This window comes from Tachyglossus aculeatus, chromosome 9 (assembly GCF_015852505.1).
Source record: "Tachyglossus aculeatus isolate mTacAcu1 chromosome 9, mTacAcu1.pri, whole genome shotgun sequence".
Lineage (NCBI taxonomy): Eukaryota > Metazoa > Chordata > Mammalia > Monotremata > Tachyglossidae > Tachyglossus > Tachyglossus aculeatus.
Window position 1 is genome coordinate 5,543,092 of NC_052074.1, and position 20,084 is coordinate 5,563,175.

Consider the following 20,084-nt stretch of genomic DNA (forward strand, 5'->3'; position numbering starts at 1 on the left):
ACACTCTCAGAGACCCGTACCGCACATGTTTTATAGGAAAAGAGACAAAACACATTTTTTAGTGAAGATTAACCTAATTTAGGGCAAAGATCCTTCATCCTAAAAGAAGCTATAATGATTGCGAGACCCTGAATTAAAGAAGAATTCAAAATAACCACGTGTTGAAATGGTAAAACAACAAACATTTTTGGGGTGATAGTGAAACATGCGAATACAAGATATCAGCTTGTTCTGACTTTCAAGGATATAGTGTCTCTGACTACCAGTTTGATTCCAGGTATGCTACAGTGTTGTGCTACATTCCAAAACATAGAAAAATAGTCTTGCCTTCCAAAGAAATGACAATTTTATATCAGGTTTTTGTGAGACGGTCAGTAAAAATTCATTAAGTTTATATACTACACAAGATGAATTTAGAACTAAACTGCTACCTAGTTTCCAATTATACGGCCTTATGGAGGAAATGTAGTTAAAGAGTTGTTTGAATGGGTTACTATGTTGGGGGCACAAAATGCTAAGCAATTAAATCTGAAATCCTCTAGGCTGTAAAGCTTGTTGTGGGCAGGGAACATGTCTAATAATAATAATGGCATTTGTTAAGCGCTCACTATGTGCAAAGCACTGTTCCAATTCTGTTCTCATACTGTACTCCCCGAAGTGCTTTATAACACTGTTCTGCAAAAGGAAGCGCTTGATAAATACCATTGTTCGACTGAAATCAAGTGTAGAGAAGCACCTTCCACCTGCTACCTAAACTCTTTGCCCTGGATAGCTTTCTGAATACAAGAAAAATTTGGAGAGGACTTTGATCCTCACTTAAAAACACTGAGGAAAATGAATAGGTACTACTTGAATTTCTCAATGGAAGCAGGTCTCTGAAAACTAGTGCTGAAGGAATGAAAGATTTTAAACAAATTAAGGAATATGGAGAATTTATGTGTATTAAATTAATTTTCTGATTCCAATATCAATGGCATTTATGCAGCATCTGAGAGCAAAGCAATTTATTATCTGCTTGGGAGGATACAACCAGAATAGATGCATTGTTTTATCTGAGAAACATGAAATGCTTTAGGATGAAGATGATGATTATCATCTTGCTGAAAGAAAGGCTGAATGGTTGTAATTTAGTTCCTGCAATGAAGGTGCCTCTGAAGAGCTGAAAAACGATTCCAATCCAGACCTGCACAATTTACCATTTTCAGCTTCAACTGCTCCAATTAGAGACAATGTTTCCGAGATAAAGCATCACAGTCTGGTGGAAAGAGCACAGGCCTGAGAGTCAGAGGACCTGTGTTCTAAGCGTGGCTCTGCCACTTGTCTGCTGTGTGACCGTGGGCAAGTCACTTAACTTCACTGGTCTTTCTTCAGTAAAATGGGGATTAAATCTTACTCCTTCCTACCTAGACTGTGAGCTCTGTATGGGACAGGGACCGTGTCCTACCTTACATTGTATTTACCCCAGAGCTTACAAAAGTGTTTGGCAGAGAGTAAGCACATAACAAATACCATAATTATTACTATAAATCTTCAATCAGCTCTTTCTTCTTAAGAGACGAGTTTATGGTCCTAGACAATATCTTAAATGGCCCAAATTTGGGGGGATAATTCGGAGTAGAAACTGAAACCAGAAATTTATTAAGATATGGTTCTATCAAGTGGAAACCCTCAGAGAGAGAAGGGTGAAACTCAAGACAGTCCTTTTGCTTTTAAGTACTACATTTTTATGCTATAGTGTATCACTGCACTGAAGACTGTCACTCTTCTAATATCTTGCTTAATAAAACTGAAATGACAGGGGTTAAGTAAAAAAATGATTAGACATATCAATAAACATTTAGGTACACAGAACGAACTTCCTACAATTCACTTTCACCTAAATTTCAACAGTTAATAGTAAATTCTTAGGCCTCAATGAAGTGTTAATCTCTTAGAGACGGGATGTGGGCGAGGGGTTGGCCGTGAGACAGATGAGATCAAGGAAGAGTGGGAGATCAAGAAAGAGTAAGTAGGATGGCACTGGAGGACCAAAGTACGGAGGCTGGGTTAAAGCAGGAAATCTGGGAGGTAAAGTAGGAGGGGGCAAGGCGATTGTGGGCTTTAAAGGCGATGGTAAGTAATTTCTGTTTAATGTGGAGGTGGATGAGCACCACTGGTGGTTCTTGAGGAGTGGGGAAACATGGACTAAATGGGTCTGTAGAAAAATGAGCAAGGCAACAGAATGAAGAGGAGCAGGTCAAACACAAGACACTGGGCTCAAATTCTACCTAAGGGGAGAATTTTCAGTCCTCATTTTACACATGAGGAAACTGAGGCACAGAAGTTAAGTGACTTGCCCAAAGTCACGAAGCAGCAGGCAAATGGTAGAACTGGGATTAGAACCCAGATTCTCTAACTCCTAGGCTCATGCTCTTTCCAGACTTGTTCATATAGTGCATGGTACAATACCACAATTAAAATTAACATTATTACAAATGGGTGGATTTAATTGTGTGACGCAAGGAGGAAGCAAAGATGGGTTCCAGATTCTGAACATGGTTTGGCAAAGGCGATAGCTGTATGGAGGCCCAACATGATGCATGCAGAATGTTGGGCGTGGGATAATGGTTCTGGTAAAAAAAGATAAGAATTGGCATCTCGACCACATTTTAACTGACTTCTAGAAAGTGAAGATAACTTCTCTATGTCCACATCAATACTTGAGAATGGACAAAATTATTTATAGTTATCGTGGTTCTTGCACAAGACAAAATATTATTTTTAGAATTTTTCAAAGACATTCTAGAATTGAAGTCTTCATTATTTCACTGCTGTGCTTAATTTAACTACAATGAATATGAAGTAATTACAGAAGTTAAGCAACAACATCAAAGGAAGAACAGCTTCTTCATATTTTATTATTCTTTTCCAAATTAGAGTGGAATGTCCTGTTACTACTACTAAACATTAATACTTCATTAAAACTGGATGTTTTACAATTCGATTTTTAAAAGCTAGGAAAAAATACAAATACATCCACAGTTATATATGCAACAACTTACAAAAGAGTCATGGATGTTTTTATCATACTAGTGAAAGGTTAAGAGAAAATAATTTTAGTGAATCTGGTAATGAGAATACTAAACTCTCCTTGAAGGTGATGAGGTAAAGTAGTAAATTCGTTGCTAAATAATAAAAATGGCCCCTTTGGTTGAGGAATTCTATTAAATGCTCTAAAATGTTTCTTGTTAAAACAGCTGTTAAAGAGAAACATGAGAGTCTATCCCTTTTCTGAGACTACATAGCACTGAGCTTTTGTCTTTAATATTAGTGATCTCATACTATTCAAAGATCCCTAATGAATATTTAAATATCCTAATTATGAACTGTTTCTCCTTCATGGAGTGAGTTATTTTTTCCAGTTGAACAAGGAACAAAATTCTAAATAGGCTCAATTAATGTACGCCATTATTCTTTTAAATTATGTAAAGCACATGTGGTTGATTTCTGAAGTGGAACACTTTTTTTTTCCTCTTAATAATGACTCATAATTTCTAGGAAATCTAGCAGGTCAAACCTAGTTTTTGATCGGTTTATTACTATCCACTGAGGGGCTTTTATCTATAAAAACAGGTGTTTGTCAAATATATCGAATTCCAAAGGCAAACTCTTTCAAACCAATGGAGGGACATCAAATAGATTTCCTTACATTACATGAAATGAAAATTCAAACCTACAGTTGTAATTTTAACATTTATCGGGCTCACGGGTATTTTTCCAGTCTGCCACTCCTTTAGCATACAGATGGGAAAAATACAGCTCAGGACCCATATCCCGCCAATTAAATCTCGTCCACCATTTTGTCCATTGCAACTTGAAATAAATATAACATTGCACACAAGGTCTGCTTTTATATGAACTGTAAATCTGCATGGAAATGACAGATCAGATTGTCTACACAATGAATGTGCTGAGAATTTTATTCTACTTTATATAAGCAGCATGGCCTAGGTAATAGAGCCCAGGCCTGTGAGTCAGAAGGACCTGACTCATCCCAGCTTTGCCCCTTGCCTGCTGTGTGACCTTAGGCAAGTCACTTAACTTCTCTGTGCCTCAGTTACCTCATCCGTAAAATGGGGATTAAGTGTGTACAACCTGATTATCTTATATCTACCCCAGCGCTTGGGACAGTGCCTGGCACATAGTAAGCGCTTAATCATCATCATCATCATCAATCGTATTTATCGAGCGCTTACTGTGTGCAGAGCACTGTACTAAGCGCTTGGGAAGTACAAGTTGGCAACATATAGAGACAGTCCCTACCCAACAGTGGGCTCACAGTCTAAAAGGGGGGATACCAAATAATAATAATAATTATAATAATTATTATTATTAATATTAAAAATATTCAATAATAAATACCAAATGATAAATACCAAAATTATTATTATTATTATTATTACCATGACTGGCACATAGTAAGCACTTCAAAAATACCATTTTAAAAAAGGCAGCCTCCCAACATCTTACTAAAACTTAAGTTTTTCCCTTCAAGGCCCTGCTGAGAGCTCACCTCCTCCATGAGGCCTTCCCAGACTGAGCCCCTTCCTTCCTCTCCCCCTCGTCCCCCTCTTCATCCCCCCATCTTACCTCCTTCCCTTCCCCACAGCACCTGTATATATGTATATATGTTTGTACATATTTATTACTCTATTTATTTTACTTGTACATATCTGTTCTATTTATTTTATTTTGTTAGTATGTTTGGTTTTGTTCTCTGTCTCCCCCTTTTAGACTGTGAGCCCACTGTTGGGTAGGGACTGTCTCTATATGTTGCCAATTTGTACTTCCCAAGCGCTTAGTACAGTGCTCTGCACATAGTAAGCGCTCAATAAATACGATTGATGATGATGAAGTGGATTGGAAATGCTCCCACCTACCCTGGAAAGCACACAGGGTAAAATTAAGGACGACTTTTTTGTGGCACAGAATTAATGGGATTCCCCAAAGCTTCAATCTGGCCCTCTAGATTATACAGAGGTACTCTAAAGAATAGGGCTGCAACAGGGTAAAATTAAGGATGACTTTTTTGTGGCACAGAATTAATGGGGTTCCCCAAAGCTTCAATCTGGCCCTCTAGATTATACAGAGGTACTCTAAAGAATAGGGCTGCAACAGGGTAAAATTAAGGATGACTTTTTTGTGGCACAGAATTAATGGGATTCCCCAGAGCTTCAATCGGGCCCTCTAGATTATACAGAGGTACTCTAAAGAATAGGGCTGCAACAGGGTAAAATTAAGGACGACTTTTTTGTGGCACAGAATTAATGGGATTCCCCAGAGCTTCAATCGGGCCCTCTAGATTATACAGAGGTACTCTAAAGAATAGGGCTGCAATAGGGTAAAATTAAGGACGACTTTTTTGTGGCACAGAATTAATGGGATTCCTCAAAGCTTCAATCTGGCCCTCTAGATTATACAGAGGTACTCTAAAGAAGAGGGCTGCAACAGGGTAAAATTAAGGACGACTTTTTTGTGGCACAGAATTAATGGGATTCCCCAGAGCTTCAATCGGGCCCTCTAGATTATACAGAGGTACTCTAAAGAATAGGGCTGCAACAGGGTAAAATTAAGGACGACTGTTTTGTGGCACAGAATTAATGGGATTCCCCAGAGCTTCAATCTGGCCCTCTAGATTATACAGAGGTACTCTAAAGAAGAGGGCTGCAACAGGGTAAAATTAAGGATGGCTTTTTTGTGGCACAGAATTAATGGGATTCCCCAGAGCTTCAATCGGGCCCTCTAGATTATACAGAGGTACTCTAAAGAATAGGGCTGCAACAGGGTAAAATTAAGGACGACTTTTTTGTGGCACAGAATTAATGGGATTCCCCAGAGCTTCAATCGGGCCCTCTAGATTATACAGAGGTACTCTAAAGAATAGGGCTGCAACAGGGTAAAATTAAGGATGACTTTTTTGTGGCACAGAATTAATGGGGTTCCCCAAAGCTTCAATCTGGCCCTCTAGATTATACAGAGGTACTCTAAAGAACAGGGCTGCAACAGGGTAAAATTAAGGACGACTTTTTTGTGGCACAGAATTAATGGGATTCCCCAGAGCTTCAATCGGGCCCTCTAGATTATACAGAGGTACTCTAAAGAATAGGGCTGCAACAGGGTAAAATTAAGGACGACTTTTTTGTGGCACAGAATTAATGGGATTCCCCAAAGCTTCAATCTGGCCCTCTAGATTATACAGAGGTACTCTAAAGAATAGGGCTGCAACAGGGTAAAATTAAGGACGGCTTTTTTGTGGCACAGAATTAATGGGATTCCCCAGAGCTTCAATCTGGCCCTCTAGATTATACAGAGGTAAGAATAGGGCTGCATCAGCTCCCGTAAATTTCAACGCACGCTTCACCGTGTTGGGGGGAGTGAAGCAGCCAGAAGCAAGGTAGTGCCTGCTGAGGCTGTCCCCGCGAAGAACCATCTACCATGTCTTGTGAGGGGGGCTTGCCCAACACTAATCCTGTAAAGCGCTGACAACTGTGGGTTGTGACGACTGTCGGCTAGTGCCCAGGCGGCTACTTGGCAACCACCTGCTGGCCTATGGCACTACACTGTGCTCACTTGGGCTGTAACTGGGTTTTCTAGGCCCAATTCTGCCTTGCCCTTACTTCCCCCTACCTCTCTTTTTGTCCCACCGCTCCAGGAGAAACAGGATTAGCAGAAATGAGGGAGTGGGAGTGGCAGAGATCAAACCGCTATAACTAATTTCTTTATGCAAACTCTCGTGACCAAAGTCTTCCTGACCGGACCCAGGTCCGTCCGTCGTTTAAGACGGGAGACCCCATTATTCTGATAAATGATGAAAGTTTTAAATCGCATGGAGTTTCTGTTGGTGTACTTCTCAGGAATCCGCAATTGCTATGTCCGATCACTTTTTCTTGCTATGAGGTAATAGTCATGGTGGTGTTTGTTAAGCATCATCATCAGTCGTATTTACTGAGCGCTTACTGTGTGCAGAGCACTGTACTAAGCGCTTGGGAAGTACAAATTGGCAACATATAGAGACAGTCCCTACCCAACAGTGGGCTCACAGTCTAAAAGAATAATAATGGCATTGTTAAGCGCCTACTATGTGCAAAGCACTGCTCTAAGCGCTGGGGGGATATGACATGATCAGGTTGTCCCACGTGGGGCTCACAGTCAATCCCCATTTACAGATGAGGTAACTGAGGCTCAGAGAAGTTAAGTGACCTGCCCAAAGTCACACAGCAGACATGTGGCAGAGCCGAGATTTGAACCCATGACCTCTGACTCCATAGCCCGGGCTCTTTCCACTGAGCCACGCCAGAGAAGTTAAGCGCTTACAATGTGCAAAGCACTGTTCTAAGCTCTGGGGGGGGGGCTGCAAGGTGATCAGGTTGTCCCACTTGGGGCTCACAGGCTTAATCCCCATTTTACAGACGAGGTAACTGAGGCACAGAGAAGTTAAGTGGCTTGCCCAAGGTCACACAGCTGACGAGTGGCGGAGCCGGGATTCGAACCCATGACCTCTGACTCCCAAGCCCTCACTCTTTCCACTGAGCCACGCTGTGGTAATAGTATGTAAGCGCTCACTGTGTACAGAGCACTGAATGAAAGGCTGGGAGCCCTTGGTATCTACCATATCCTAACTTTTTTACCCTTCAAGCACAATTGTTAGTAATACTTTTAGTAGTACTGATAACAACATTGATACCCTATCCTCAAAATATAGCTTTGTTCTGACAAGGTTACATTACAGAAACAGTACTTCTTGGCTTGCCCTGAGAACAGGAAAAAATAAATCAGAAAAATCAATTAGTTACAGTGGGGTCTTAATCAGAGAGACCAATTCTGAGAAATGGGAAACTGGATAGTCAATGTCCACAGCTGCCCAAGGGGTTCTAGGACTCCTACAAATCAAGGATCCCCTTAGCACTAGAAAGCAGTATGGGTCCCACATAAGCTCCCCTCTAAACTATAGGTTCATTGTTCTCTCCCAAGCGCTTAGTACAGTGCTCTGCACACAGTAAGCACTCAATAAATATGATTGATTGAGTTCCAATGGCACCATTTCCCTTTCTTCTGGTACCCAACAAATGCCCCACAAGTTGCTACTGTGCTCATTCTCTAGACTGTACGCTCCTTGTGGGCAGGGAGTACGTCTACCAATTCTATATACTGAACGCCTCCAAGTGCTTAGTAAGTTGCTCTGCAGTCAATAAATACGACTGCTTGATTCTAAGTCCCGGAATGGGCCGGTCATTTTGTGCAAAATAAAATGCAGAGAAATCTCCCTTCCCTCAAAGAGCTCATTAACTTAAAAAAGGTAAAAGCCAAAAGCATCCAGCTTTAGTCCACGAAAGACCAAAACTTCACTGTTTTGCTCTGGTCTATGCAGGGAGAAAGCAAACATAAAACAGAAGAGAAAAATAATGGCAGGAAAAAAAAACTAATGAGATGAGTGAATAAATGAAATAAGTTGTAGTGAATTACTCTACTACTAACTTCTCTGTGCCTCACTTACCTCATCTGTAAAATGGGGATTAAGACGGTGAGCCCACGTGGGACACCCTGATTACCTTGTATCTACCCCAGCGCTTAGAACAGTGCTTGGCACATAGTAGGTAAGCGCTTAACAATACCATTATTATTGTGAAGTAACTTGACTGACTTTCAGGTACGCAGGCAATTCAGAGTTTTAGACAACTTGTTCCTGTGAATGGCAGGGCCCAAACCAGAAATAGGTAGGTAAAAGCCTGCTACTTTTCCCCTGGGCCCGACCACCAAAATATCTGTCCTTCAATTTATATAATATTTTTCACTGCTTCATAAAATCAAAAAGAATCTAGCTAGTTTAGTGCATGACCAAATTTTGGCTCATACAACTGACATGCATTTTTATTAACTGCAATTCAAAAAGCGGGTTACCAATAAATTTACCTATTTACTGAAGAAAGAGCCTCTCCAATTTGGCATCACGTATAAGAAATGGGGAGAACTGAGAGTTACAAAAGGATTAAATTTGAAATCCTTCCAACAAATGTTTGGAAAAACGATACAAACTTCGCTTTACATCTGTGAATAGGCTGCAGCCCCTAAAGTTCTTTCTGAAGAAGTCTCCGTGCTCCTTGAAGTTCCAACCCCAGGAAACAAAGTTCAATATTGCCTTACATTTTAAAAGAACTTCATAAACTGAGAATAAGCAGCTTCCAAAGACAAAATAACTTTAACAAAAAAGCTCTGTAAAGTAAGTTCTCCCTCTCTAGCTGAGGGTTTACTAAGAGTAAAGGGCAAGTGAAACTATTACTACCCTCTTTCTCCTTCTGTTCTTCTGGGGAAGCATCGCCTGGGAGACAGAGGACCCAGGTTCGAATCCTGGCTCTACCACTTCCTGCTGCGTGACCTTAGGCAAGTCACTTAACTTCTCTATGCCTCAGTTCCCTCACTGGCCAAATGGGGACTCAATACTTGTTCTCACTCCTATTTAGAGTGGGAGCCCCATCATCATCATCATCATCATCAATCGTATTTATTGAGCGCTTACTATGTGCAGAGCACTGTACTAAGCACTTGGGAAGTACAAATTGGCAACATATAGAGATAGTCCCTACCCAACAGTGGGCTCACAGTCTAAAAGGGGGAGACAGAGAACAAAACCAAACATACTAACAAAATAAAATAAATAGAATCGATATGTACAAGTAAAATAGAGTAATAAATATGTACAAACATATATACATATATACAGGTGCTGTGGGGAAGGGAAGGAGGTAAGATGGGGGGGCCTTGAAGGGAGGCCCCATGGGGTCCTGATCATCTTGTATCTACTCCAGCGCTTAGTACAGTGCTTGGTGTGTAGTAAGCGCTTAAAAAATGCCACAATTATCATTATTACTCCTCTTTCTCCTTTCCCCTCTAACCAGAATCTCATTCTAGATGCTCTCTACAAATGGCAATCCTGAGGCTCATGAACGCCGGGCAATTTCATCATCAGGGTGCCAATGCAGAACAACTGTGCCACCCCAAGATGGTAATGCACCCAGAGCGTGGGAGGGCAGGGAGCTTTCCTTTGCTTGGCACCAGGACTTCAATGATCCTCCCCCTCTAAGGGGATCCTAGGTCATTGGGAGAATAGAGTTCATGGATGTTTTTCTCCGAGTCAATTTCTGAAGGGAAGATTGGGGTAGCTACAAAGAACCAAAGTTGTTAAAACACATTTTAAAAAGAAATAAAATTAAGCTTTTACTATGCTGTTTGTCAAGAAACTTTGAAAAAGATTACTCACCTGATAATAAGATTTTATTTGTCTCACCAAAATGGATAAATTTTGTATTCTAAGTGAGGCATCGTTGTTGACTTTTTTATTTACTCTCTGACTTTCCGATTTGGGATTTCTGTAAGGAAAAACAGCACTTTTGATTAAAAAATTCAACTGAAAGATTACTATTTCTGATATAATACTCCCCCATTATTTTGCTTGTATTATCCTCTCTCAAACACCTCATTCAGTGATCTGCACACAGACTTCCCTCAATAAGTACCAAAGACTGAGTTAAAATTTACTGAGAAACAGGGCAGTATAATTCCGATTAAATTCTACCTTTTCTTCTCTTTGCTTACGGGATTAGGCTAGCAAAAAATCCCTGGAAGACAAAGGGAAAAATTACCTTCTACATCTCCTTGATTATAGTTAGCTAATAGCACCAAGTCTGCCTCTTTAACACTCCCTTGCTTGCACATCAACATTATTCTCCTTTCCCGTGGTATCCCATGGGCTCTTAAAAAAAATCAACTCTCTAACTCTGCCAGGAATTCCAGAAGCTCACACCTTGGAGATCATCACCTTCCACTGCTGTCTTTCACTTACATTCAGTCTTTCACTGAATCCTGCTGATTCTTCCTCGGCAAAAGTTCCCAGATCAGCTCCTTCCTCTCCATCCTATTTATACTCATTACCTGGCTATTGAATCCTCTGCTCCCAGCTCTAAAAACAACCTCCTTACTTGTCTTCCTACGACAAGCTTCTCCTCTCTGTAGTCTAGCTTACACACGTGCTGATCAGATCCTTGACTAAAATGTCATACAGATTACAGTACTCCCCTCTTCTCCAAAACCTCCAACAGCTATCCAGTTCTCTCCCATTAAGCAAAAAATTCCTAACCATTGGATTTATGCCTCTCAACCCACTATTTCCTTACTGATCCTCTCCCTTCCCCCACTGTAACCCAGCTCCCTCTCTTCCCTCTTCCCAAGCTAACTGATCCTTGCTTTCAACACTTTTTAACTTCCAGCCTTCTCCAGGGCATCGCTCCTGCCTTTCTCCCTGCCCAGTACTGCCTCCCCCTTCAAATCTGCCAAATCATTTCGCTCCCCCATTTTCAAATCCCGCCCACAAAGCCATTCCTTCAGGAGGTATTTGCCAATTAATTCCCACTTACCAAAAAAGAATCAATACAACTATTATTACAAGTGAAAGCTCAACGAAACAAGTTTGGCCTTCAGTGAGAAAAATCAAGGACACGATGATAATATATGAGCATATGATTACCTTTGGCTATAATAAATATCCATTATAACAATTATTTTTTACTTTTATACAATTGTTGATATTCTGTTGCCATCCGTAATAGCTATTACTCAGCTCTAAGAGATGCCAACAGTCTAGTCTTCACTTATCCAGGATCTCCAGTTTATCAGAGCTATTTCTGGTTCAGTGTTCATTATAATTTTTTAAATAGTATTTGTTAAAGCATTTACTGTGTCAGACACTGTTCTAAACGCTGGGGCAAATATACAGTCCATGTCCTACATGGAGCTCACAGTCTTAATCCCCACTTTACAGAGCAGGTAACTGAGGCACAGAGTTGCTCAAGATCACACAACAGGTAAGTTGTGGTGCCAAAATTACAACCCAGGTATTCCAACTGCCAGGCCCATGGTCTTTCTACTAGGCCACGCTGCTTATGTTTGCGACGTTTCATATCATATCATTGTATAAGCTTGGGGCCGGGATGAATTCCCGTTACCAAAAAGTACCTGCCACCTTAAACAACGTTCTCTCACGTATCATGGTCATTGTGGTATAGTTTTTTCTTCTTTTATATCAAAACCCTTTTAAAATGGCTTCTTGATTATCCTTATTGACAAATATCCACAATATGTCTAGTCCCAAGAGGTTTTAATAATTGAAGAAATTTTAAAACCTAAAATCCAGGATAATAATATAGGGAAACATTGTACTTAAGAGGGATAATGGAGCCCAGTGGTAACAGCCAGAGCTTTCAAGGGTTCTGCAATCCTCTTGTGGGAGCTTCACAGGGAAAAACAAACCTTCCTCTATCCTCCACCTTATGTCCACGTGCAGCAAAAAATCACTCAGGCCAGAGGCAACTGTGTTCATTCTGCTGTTCCCCACAGGGCCCTTTTTTGGAGCACATAGCCGAGATATGGGAAGGAGAGCGAAGGTGTGGCTACCACACTGTTGACAGAATCACCATGAGGATTCGCCCACCGCTCCACCTCACCCTTCCAAAATCAGACGGGTTGCCACCTGGCTGCACACGCACTAGAATTTAACAGAGATTTTTTGGGCTTAGAAGATGGTAGGGGCACATTCCCTCCTTCAACGAATGGAGTCATCCTTACGCAGACTTATAAGAATTTCCCTACAGATTGGATAGGCTCAAGTTCACTTTTGTTATTTTACTACCTACAATATATTTTAAATTTAAATAGTGTTATTTCAAATTAAGGATCTATTATTTTCATCATATTCAACATACTCCATCAACAAAGTGAAGACTTTATAAACAAATTGGTAACTTACAGATCTGGTCAATGCAATGCCATCACAAAATACCTACTCGCTTGACTGGGGCACTCTAGCAGTTGAGGAGAAGAGGGGGCAAAATGCCCACTGAAAAACTCCTGCCCCCTTCATTCATGGTTGGTGTACTTTGGCTCCAAAGGATTACTCTGTCTCTAATCTTCTGCCTCCAAACAGCAGGAAAGTTAAGTGATTTCCAAGTTGCACTGGTATCACCGAATTGAATTACGGGAGCCTGGGAATTCTAATCATCATTATCATCATCAATCGTATTTATTGAGCGCTTACTATGTGCAGAGCACTGTACTAAGCGCTTGGGAAGTACAAATTGGCAACATATAGAGACAGTCCCTACCCAACAGTGGGCTCACAGTCTAAAAGAGTGGGCTCACAGTCTAAAAGACTAATATCTAAAAGACTAATCTCATCCAATCTATCGGTCAAATCGATGGTACTTATTGAGTGCTGTGTGCACAGCACTGTACCAAGCGCTTGGTGAAGTACAAGTTGGTACACATGTTCCCTGTGCATAAAGAGCTAACACTCTAAAGGGGGACACAGACAGAAAAATAAATTACAGATAGGGGAAATGGCAAACATTAAGGATATGCACACAAGTGCTTGGTACAGTGCTCTGCATACAGTAAGCGCTCAATAAATATGATTGAATGAATGAATGAAGTGCTGTGGGGCTGAAGGTGGGGTGAGTATGACGTGCTTAAGGGGTACAGATGCAAGTGCATAGGCAACACAGAGAGGGGGGCAGGTGGAGGAAATGAGGGTTTAGTCAGCGAAGGTCTCTTGAAGGTGTGATTTTCTAATAAGGCTTTGAAGGTGGGGATCAAAGCCTTGGTCTGGAGTCTGATGTTACACTAGAAGCACATCATCAATTTCCCTTACCCTTTTTCTTTGATTTCCAACCTTTCTGGCTGTTCTCATATTACTGAACAATGCACAGTGGAAATAGCAAGGGGCAGGGAATTAGGAGACCTGGGTTCTAGTTCTGCTCTAAATCACTCTAAACTGTAAGCTCCTTGTGGTCAGGGAATGTGGTATGCCCATTCTGTTGTACTGTACTCTCCCATGTACTTATTATAGTGCTCTATACACAGTAAGTGCTTAATACCATTGATGGACTTATTAGGCAAGTCACAACCTTTCTGGGCCTCAATTTCCTCCTTTATTAAAAGGGGGTAAAATACCCGTTCTCCCTCATTCTTAGACTGTGAGTCCCTTTTGTCTGATCTGATTATTTTTTATCTACTCAGCAGAGGATAGTGCTTGGAACATAGTAAGCGCTTAATAAATATCATCACCACTATTAATATCATCTATACGACTCGGTCAAAGACTTACTTGTTGATTTGAAAACTCTCCTCTAAAGGCCAAAATCTTACTTAATTCCAGCTAATAAATTTCAAGATGCATCCACCCTCAAGCTTGCCTGCACACAATAGGTTGGGGAAGACTATACCCATTTACAATTGTTTTGTACCCTGCCGGTGATAGAGACAGAATTAGACAAATCTAGAGTGGCTGGCTACACAATCACAGAAATGATCTCAGAAACTCAAACTTTTCAGGATAGGCCTGCCAAACCTGTTCAGAATTTGCTAGAGTCCAAGTGCTGATGGTGGCCAATTTTTCTGTCCAAACTACAATATTATACAGAGACTTTGATGTTATTCCCCGAATTCACTTCCTAATTAATAACTACACGAACGACTGGATAAAATTTATACATGGGTTACTTGAGTGCCTAATTTTCAAGATGGACAAACACATTTGAGGGGCAAAATTAATGTGGTTTCATGATGCTTTTCATTTATTTATTCATGCAAGGTAATTGAGCAAAGTGGAAAAACGATGCTTTCACAACTCTCTCGTGGAAAATTAAAAGTCTCTACAAAGCACGCTAATTAACGGAAATTTGGTGAGGGAACTCCCAAATCTGGTATCATGTAAAATGACTTCTATCACATCCTTAATGTTGGCAGGGAACATGTTTACCAACTCTGTTACGTTGTACTCTTCCAAGCACTTAGTACAGTGCTCAACATACAGTAACTCCTCAATAAATATCAAAAATGATGAAATGAATTTAAGATGACTGGTACTGCAGTAGTTTTTTTTTGAAGCTTGTTCATGTTCATTAACAGGTCCTAAAATTTATTTTAATAAGGCAATTAAATTAACTGAATTTGAAATCATCAAAATGTTTTCTGATATTCAGGTGGGATTAACTCAAAGTGTTTCCCAAACCTGAATTTCCACGGTTCAATTTTTCTTTGGTATTAAAAAAACTAGATGTGCTGCTAAAATTTTGGAGAGAGGTCTACATGGCTGATCTCACTTGTCGCAATCAAGCACTGTTCTCCAAGGCAACAAAAGCTAGAACTCTGAAAACCTACATTTGAAATACTCAAAAAATAAATGCTTCACTGGCTAACAGCCTAGGAAATTAGGACAAATCTGTCTAAAAGTCAATAGGCAACAAAGCAGTTAGGAGATAGCTTCAAGCAATTTTGTATTTTAGTGCAACCTACTTGTGACAACCTGTATTAATTTCAAATGAAATAAAAAATAGGCAAGAATATTTATCTCAGTACATATAGGTTTAAAGAAATAGGTAACAAACAGAAGTAGAGGGGAAAAACAAAATCAGCACTATTGCACAACTGATTTTGTCCTTGTGTAGGCAGGGATTACATCTTTACTTATTAATTAACCGAAGTCTATCAGACGGAGAAATCTGATAGCTTTAATGGCTTTATGCTTAAGTCTAAACAGAATGCAAACCAGTTGTACGTCCTTTTGGGCCATCTGTTCACTGTCGGTGCTTAATAACTAAATCTCCTCATGACGTTAACCTTAATGGCACCCAAATTTTTAAAGTGGCAAAATAAAGATGGGCTTCCACAATTACTTATCAAATAATTCAATCGAGCTAAAAGTTTTACATAAGAAGCTTATATATATGTTGTAATATTGGAAAATATTCTTCTAAATTTTAAAAATGTAGATTCTTCTAGAATATTTATACAATTTCATAAGAATAGCTTCTCAAATACCATTATCTTTTGACTTACAGTTTCTCAAGAGTTTTGTGGTCAAAGATGTAGACATTAAATTCTACAAGAAATACTTAACATTTATATCTTTGAGAAGGGTCAACTATCAAATATATATGACAAACTTACATAGTGAATTAGAGTAGTATTAGACTTCCTCGAGGTAAAATGTTTACACAAGGCCTCTTTCTTCTTACAGCTCTCTACTCCACAAGTGAAGGAGAAACAGAAAAACCCTGCCCGAAAATAAAATACACTACGGAGGTTGGTGCTGCAGTGGATTAAAACCTTTCTTTGCAATAGTAATGACCCAAATCAATCATCACCTTTGTGGAAACTGAAGCTAAAAAGTAATTTTTTACAATTTTACAGTATTCTTGGCAATTTTTCTAGCAAACAATTGTACCTTAGGCAATGTAAATTAAAATAATATATTCTGACATCCTAAAATGGATGAGCAATTAGATGTAAGGTCAGATTATAATGGAATGGGGTACTTTCCCTGAAAAATATTCTCTTGCATTTGGACATTCAAGCACTTTGATATTTATACAACGTGGATAACTAACATGATTTTGACAAATTCTGCATAAATCTGAAAGTGCTCAAATGCGTAACTGACTTTAAAAACAGGCTAAAGGTTAGCTGGCCCCTGGTTTAATCAATTTTTGTCGGAAAGTGGTCTAAGAATTCCACATTGGTAATCTCGTTTAGTTGCTTCTTTACAGAGCAATCACTTTTACAAAACAGAGGTAAAATTTTCCTTGGAACAGCCGGGAATGGGGGTCCAAGTAACTTTCTGGGGCACATTTATTCATTCATTCAATCGTATTTATTGAGCGCTTACTGTGTGCAGAGCACTGTACTAAGCGCTTAGGAAGTACAAGTTGGCAACATTTAGAGACGGTCCCTACCCAACAACGGCCTCACAGTCTAGAAGGGGGAGACTGACAACAAAACAAAACATGTGGTCAGGTGTCAAGTCATCAGAATAAATAGAAGTAAAGCTAGAAGCACGTCACTGACAAAATAAATAGAATAGCATATATGTACAAGTAAAATAAATAGAGTAATAAATCTGTACAAACATATATACAGGTGCTGTGGGGAGGGAAAGGAGGTAGGGCGGGGGGGATGGGGAGGGGGAGAGGAAAAAGAGGGCTCAGTCTGGGAAGGCCTCCTGGAGGAGGTGAGCTCTCAGTAGGGCTTTGAAGGGAGGAAGAGAGCTAGCTTGGCAGATGTGCGGAGGGAGGGCATTCCAGGACAGGGGGAGGACGTGGGCCAGGGGTCGATGGCGGGACAGGCGAGAACGAGGCCCGGTGAGGAGGTTAGCGGCAGAGGCGTGGAGGGTGCGGGCTGGGATGGAGAAGGAGAGAAGGGAGGTGAGGTAGGAGGGGGCGAGGTGATGGACAGCCCTGAAGCCGAAGGTGAGGAGTTTTTGCCTGATGCGTAGGTTGACTGGTAGCCACTGGAGATTTTTGAGGAGGGGAGTAACATGCCCAGAGCGTTTCTGCACACAGATGATCCGGGCAGCAGCGTGAAGTATAGACTGAAGTGGGGAGAGACAGGAGGATGGGAGATCAGAGAGAAGGCTGATGATGCAGTAATCTAGTCAGGATAGGATGAGAGACTGAACCTGCAAGGTACTGGTTTGGATGGAGAAGAAAGGGCGGATCTTGGTGATGTTACCATTCTTTGGGAGTCCACATCTCTCAAGGGCTGAGTGGGCCCGACCATTCACTATGTAAATTGGCACAAATAGGAAGGCCCCCAGTACATAATTTAGATTGCTACCCAAGTAGTCCATCAATTGGTCAATCGTATTTATTGAGTGCTTACTGAGGGCAGAGCTCGGTACTCAGACACATTCCCCGCCCACAATGAGCTTCATATACTGAGTTCCAAAAGTACCTGGGGCTTCCAATACTTTCCCCATTCTCACGTTTAACATGCGGGACATTGGCGGCAGGGTACGATCAGAGGGAAGCTTTCCCCAAAACCTACTTCTTACATCTACTCCAAGCCTCTCAATCGAGAAAGGTTCACTTAACTGTGAGCAACATAAATGGATGTGAGATTTTAACTATAGGCTTTTTTTCCCTGAAAAAAGACAATTTCTTCTATTAATTTCTTTATCTATATTCTCTCACACACCTCCAGGGTCAGCGAATCTAGTTCCAGGGGGTGTTTTGATAGGAAACAGGTGTGATTTGCCACTGCCCAACTTAATTTTTTAACCTCACAGTTTAGAAGTCACTTATTAACTATACTAGGAGGTGTACCATGGCCTAGTGGAAACAGCAAGAGCCTGAGAGTCAGGGGACCTGGTTTCTCTACCAACTGCCTGTGGTTTGACTTTGGGCAAATCACTTAACTTTTCTGTGCCTCAGTTTCCTCATCATGGGGATTCAATGCTTGTTCTCCCTCCTCAGACTGAGCTCCTTGGGGGACAGGGGCTGTGTCTGACCTGATTAACTTGTATCTGCCTCAGTGCTTATAACAGTGCTTGACACATAGTATGCACTCAACCAATACAATAATGAATTATCTCTTAAATGCAATGCTAGCCCTTAAGAAGAACAAAAAGCTTTTTAGGCTACTGATTCAGTTGTCAACAAAAACTTAAAAGCACTTTAAAATTTGATTTAACTAATTAAGATTCAAAATTTGAAAACAGTACAGCGTTTCACATCTCCACCACTCTCCAAATAAATGTGAGTCTAACACTCAGCCAACATCTCCAAACCTTGACTATCTATACCTTGTCTTACTATGTCTATATACTGCAGGGGCACTACCACATTTTTAATGCTTGGTAGTAAGAAAGTTGTGTCGGTGCATCAATGAGTCACAAAACACTAAACTATATTTTGGTATCCAATCCAATCCATTAGCAGAAAGATATGATTAATAAAACCTACAAAAATATTGCCCTAATTACTTTAGGATTCATTCTTTAAATCATATTTATTGAGTGCTTACTGTGTGCAGAGCATCGTACTCAGCATTTGGGAGGGTATAATACAACAATAAACAGTCACATTCCCTGACCACAGTGGGCTTGCAGCCTAGAGTAGGGGAGACAGACAACAATACAAATAAATAAAATTACAGATATGTACAAAAGGGCTGTGGGGCTGGGATGGGGGAAGAGCAAACGGAGCAACTCAGAAGGGAGTGGGAGATGAGTAAAAGTGGGGCTCAGTCTGGGAAGACCTCTTGGCTTTAGGATATCTATCTCTGCCCATCTGGGCCTTTCAGTAAAGCACAAAAGAAAGACATATGACTCCATTAAACTTGGTTAACAGAACTGTAAACAAACTATGCAGCTCATCAAATCAATCAATGATACTGATTGAATGCTTACTGTGTGCAGAGCACTGTATGTACTAAGAGTAAAGAAGAGTACAATATAATAGAGTTGGTAGACAGGATCCTCGCCCACAAGGAGCTTACAGTGTAGGGAGACAGACATTAATACTCTTGTTGGCCAGCTCACCTAAAGATGGATTTTCTACCTTTTAACTTCTCTTAGTTTTTTCTCCAGACCCTTTACACTCAGTTTGGCCATAATACTTTTTTCCTCTCTAAGCATTTTGGCTAAAACACTGTTAAAGAATTACAGAACTTCGGCCCAAGAAAACAAGCCAGCTTGGACACAGGACACCAAAGTGTCGGAAGAATATAAGCCCAGCATTATAAAAGAACAGGATGCACCGCCCCTCAAGGGAAATGTGTTCACAGATAGTAGAGGACAAACAATATTGATAAGAACTAGCATATCTCTAAAAACTTCTCTACTTAACTTCGGTTTCTCTCTTTTCCTTTGGGTCCTTAGGGAGGGAGGGAGACAGGAAGATTGGTAGATGAGGCAAATCAAGACTCAAATATAGAAAGGCAAACAAGGTTAGTTCTTGGCACACACCTTCTCCTTCTCAAAACCCAGCACTTTTCTCTGTGCTCTGTAGAAAACTAAAACTCCTCAAATCGGTTTCAAGGCTCTCCATTTGGCCCCATCTTACCTATTCACTCCCTGAACCACGTTTCCCAACTCACTGCCTTCATCTCTCTCATTCTACCTGCACATCGCTAGTGATTACTCCCATTTCCATTCCCTCCCTCACGCTGTTCTCCTAGCTTGGAACTTCGTCTTTCCTCACATCACACAGACCACAGCT

General features: G+C 40.6%; 1 protein-coding gene across 16 annotated transcripts in view; it reads right to left on the reverse strand.

Annotated features, from left to right (window-relative positions):
- Nucleotides 1-20,084, reverse strand: part of CCDC88A (coiled-coil domain containing 88A) — a 125,422-nt gene that overhangs the window by 84,530 nt on the left and 20,808 nt on the right. For 15 of the 16 annotated variants that reach the window (XM_038750955.1, XM_038750954.1, XM_038750953.1 and 12 more), the window contains exon 3: nt 10,295-10,403. In XM_038750955.1, the coding sequence (XP_038606883.1) occupies nt 10,295-10,403 (109 nt within the window). Of the gene's footprint in view, nt 1-10,294; nt 10,404-16,035; nt 16,073-20,084 lie in introns of those variants that run through there. The other variant, XM_038750947.1, reaches the window with a different exon arrangement.